Here is a 3,069-nt window from a genome sequence, read left to right on the forward strand (position 1 = left end):
ATTTTGGATTTTGGCTCACTGTAGCATTTCGTTTGTATTTGGTAATTAGTGTCTAATTATGGACTAATTAGGTTCAAAAGTTTCGTCTCGCGATTTCTCGACCAACTGTGTAATTAGTTTTTTTTTCGTCTAAATTTAGTACTCCATGCATATGCCGCAAGATTCGATGTGACGGTTACTGCGCAAAAATTTTTGAATTCTAAACAGGCCGTAAGTCAGTGGGGATCGATCATGACCGCGTTAGTGGTGCCGATTCTTTCATCACCTAGGATCAGATTTTCATCTAGGCCTTGTTTAGATTGCAATTTTTTTGCAATCTGGACACTGTAGCACGTTTCATTTGTATTTGACAAACTTTGTTCGATCATGGACTAACTAGGCTCAAAAGATTCGTCTCGTGATTTACAACCAAACTGTGTAATTAGTTATTTTTTTAACCTACATTTAATGCTCCATGCATGCGTCCAAAAATTGATATGATGAAGAGAGAGTGAAAAAACTTAGAATTTTGAGGCAATCTAAACAAGGTCCTAGTCACCCACTACATGATAATAAAGACCAGTGGGGCCGGCCAAATGGGCAAAGGCAAAACTTAGAGCCCGTTTAGTTCCCGGATTTGGGAGTGGCCAAATAATTAATGCGTTACTATAGCGTTTCGTTTGTATTTGTGAATTATTGTCCAAACATTGACTAATTAGGCTCAAAAGATTCGACTCGTAAAGTACAACCAAACTGTGCAATTAGTTTTTGATTTCGTTTACATTTAATACTCTATGCATGTACCACAAGTTTGATGTGACGGGGATTCTTCTTTTTAAATAGTGCATTTTTCAGGAGTTTGGTGGGAACTGTTTGAGCCAAAACAATACTCACAGTAAAAGTTAAAACCATGGATCTTCAAAGCCGGTTGAAGCACCACAGTGCTCAGTTACCACGTTGGACTGGAGCATCCAAGCTGGAGCGACTCGGGCAGGCACGTCAGCGCCCACGTGGCCGACGCGGGGTCCTAAAATATTCCTTGCCTCGACGCCCAAACCCGCGCCGCGCCGCGCCGCTGCTCCTCCCCGCGCGCAGCATAAAATGCCCGACCAAACCAACCGACCCCAGCTCACCCCAACCAGCCACCACCACCACGGCACCAGCAGTCACCAGAGGCCGGCCGGCCCCGATGCCCGCCTCGCCGTCGCGCCCCACGCCGGCTCCGGCCACGCCGCCGCCCTCCGCCGTAGCCACGCCTCGCCGGCGCCGGCGCCTCCTCCAGGCAGGGAAACCCAACCACCACTCGCCGTCGCCGTCCCTGCAGGCGGCGCCGGCCTCCCCGTTCTCCTTGTTCCCGCCGACGTCGACGTCGCCGTCGCCGTTCCACCGGTTCCTCCCCTCCCCGCTGCGCGCCTCCGCCGTGCCCTTCTCGTGGGAGCACCGCCCGGGCATCCCCAAGACGCCCGCCCGGAACCGCTCCAACTCCAAGGGCAACAACAGCAAGGCGCTCCCGCTCCCGCCGTCGCTGCTCGCCCGCTCCTGCGCCGGCGGCTCCGACCCCTACGCCTCCGTCGTCCCGGCCGAGTACGCCACCGCCATGGACCCGCCGCCGAAGCGCTGGAGGGTGCGCGTGCGCCGGACCCGGCGCCGGTCGCCCAGCAGGCTCGGCGACGCCCTCGCCGAGTGGCTGTCCATGCTCAGCCTCTACCGCTCCTGCAAGCGCGCCGCCGCCTGCTTCGCCGCAAAGGCCAAGTCGCCGGCGGCCTGAGCGGCTGAGGCCCGAGAGATAAGTCGTTGTTGCCCGCAATCTGCTGCAACTTCCAGTTCTCAGTCTCCATCTCGATCTCCCACTCCCAGTTCGCGCGTGTGTGCTGTGTTGATAGCAATATTAATTGGTGTGCGTGATGCCGTTTGCATTTTGTGCGATGACAATTCACTGCAAATTACTCGAATTACTAGTATATTACAGTAAATAGGACTATATATATGATTCCATTTGATACATACGGAGTACATGTTGTATTTATTTAGAGTTGCCAATAATTCGTGAGGCGCCGCCGTACCATTAATTGCAGGCAGTCAATGAAATGTTTTGGTGCTATTGGTGCCGGTGGTGTAGTAAGCATTGATCATTCATTATTGGGTTTACGTTCAAAGTTCACTGGGAACTTTAAGCTTGTGGTTGAAATATTGATCTGGGTGGCCGCTGCTGACATCAAAAGTCGAAGCGTGTGATCCTGAAAAGCTGATGATGGTGAAAAGATGAAGGTGTGTAAGCATGACATACGTTGTATGGTCTTTTTGACATGGATATATATGTGTATACTATATATATATATCGCCTCAAATATGCTACACTTTGACCTATATTTTTTTAAGCAGCGCGCCTTCGAAGAAATACAGATTATTTTTTGGCATATGTAAGAAATACTACGTACAGGCAACATGACTTAATTATGTACTCCTAATCTTTTTAAAGGATTTCTCTGCCCAATTGGTTTCTACTCTAGCAACGCCTAAATTTTATGTAACCTTATTTTAGATACAAGAAGGTCCTTTATAGGTGTCAAGTATCGGGAATAAATGTGTTGTAAAAAAATTTCTGTTTGCACCAACTGTTCTAGAAACTAGACCAGAGAATAATTGCAAATATAATTAACTGTAAAATATATTATAAAATTATTATAACTAGCATATTGGTTAGATTACTTGTGATGAAATCTATCCACCAGGGATGAGTGGCATGTATGTAAATGAATATATAGCTAGTAGAGACCTATATAGGGTTGTAGGTTGTTTTTTTAGGAAAATAGTATCACTTTTTTATGCTGATAGTTAAAATTTGTGACTCTATTATTATTCTATAAAATTATTGTTCATGACCAATGTCCAATAAAATATACTATCATCAAAGTGCTAGTTCCTTTTTAGACAAAAAATATTGTCAAGTTCAACGACTGTGCTCTAGCTCTTATTTAATCCATCATAGGTACTTCCTCCGTTTCAAATTATAAGTTGATTTAGTTTTTCTAGATATATATGTTTTCAATATGTATCTAAACATAATGTATATATAGATTCATAGTAAAA

General features: G+C 46.0%; 1 protein-coding gene across 1 annotated transcript; it reads left to right on the plus strand.

Annotated features, from left to right (window-relative positions):
• The first annotated feature begins 1,104 nt into the window (after window positions 1-1,104).
• Window positions 1,105-2,287, plus strand: LOC136463541 (vegetative cell wall protein gp1-like). The gene has a single exon (XM_066462524.1). The coding sequence runs from the start codon at window positions 1,169-1,171 to the stop codon at window positions 1,745-1,747; it is 579 nt and encodes a 192-aa protein (XP_066318621.1). The 5' UTR covers window positions 1,105-1,168; the 3' UTR covers window positions 1,748-2,287.
• The last annotated feature ends 782 nt before the right edge of the window (window positions 2,288-3,069 follow it).

The sequence above is a fragment of the Miscanthus floridulus genome, chromosome 7 (genome assembly GCF_019320115.1).
Source record: "Miscanthus floridulus cultivar M001 chromosome 7, ASM1932011v1, whole genome shotgun sequence".
Classification (NCBI taxonomy): domain Eukaryota; kingdom Viridiplantae; phylum Streptophyta; class Magnoliopsida; order Poales; family Poaceae; genus Miscanthus; species Miscanthus floridulus.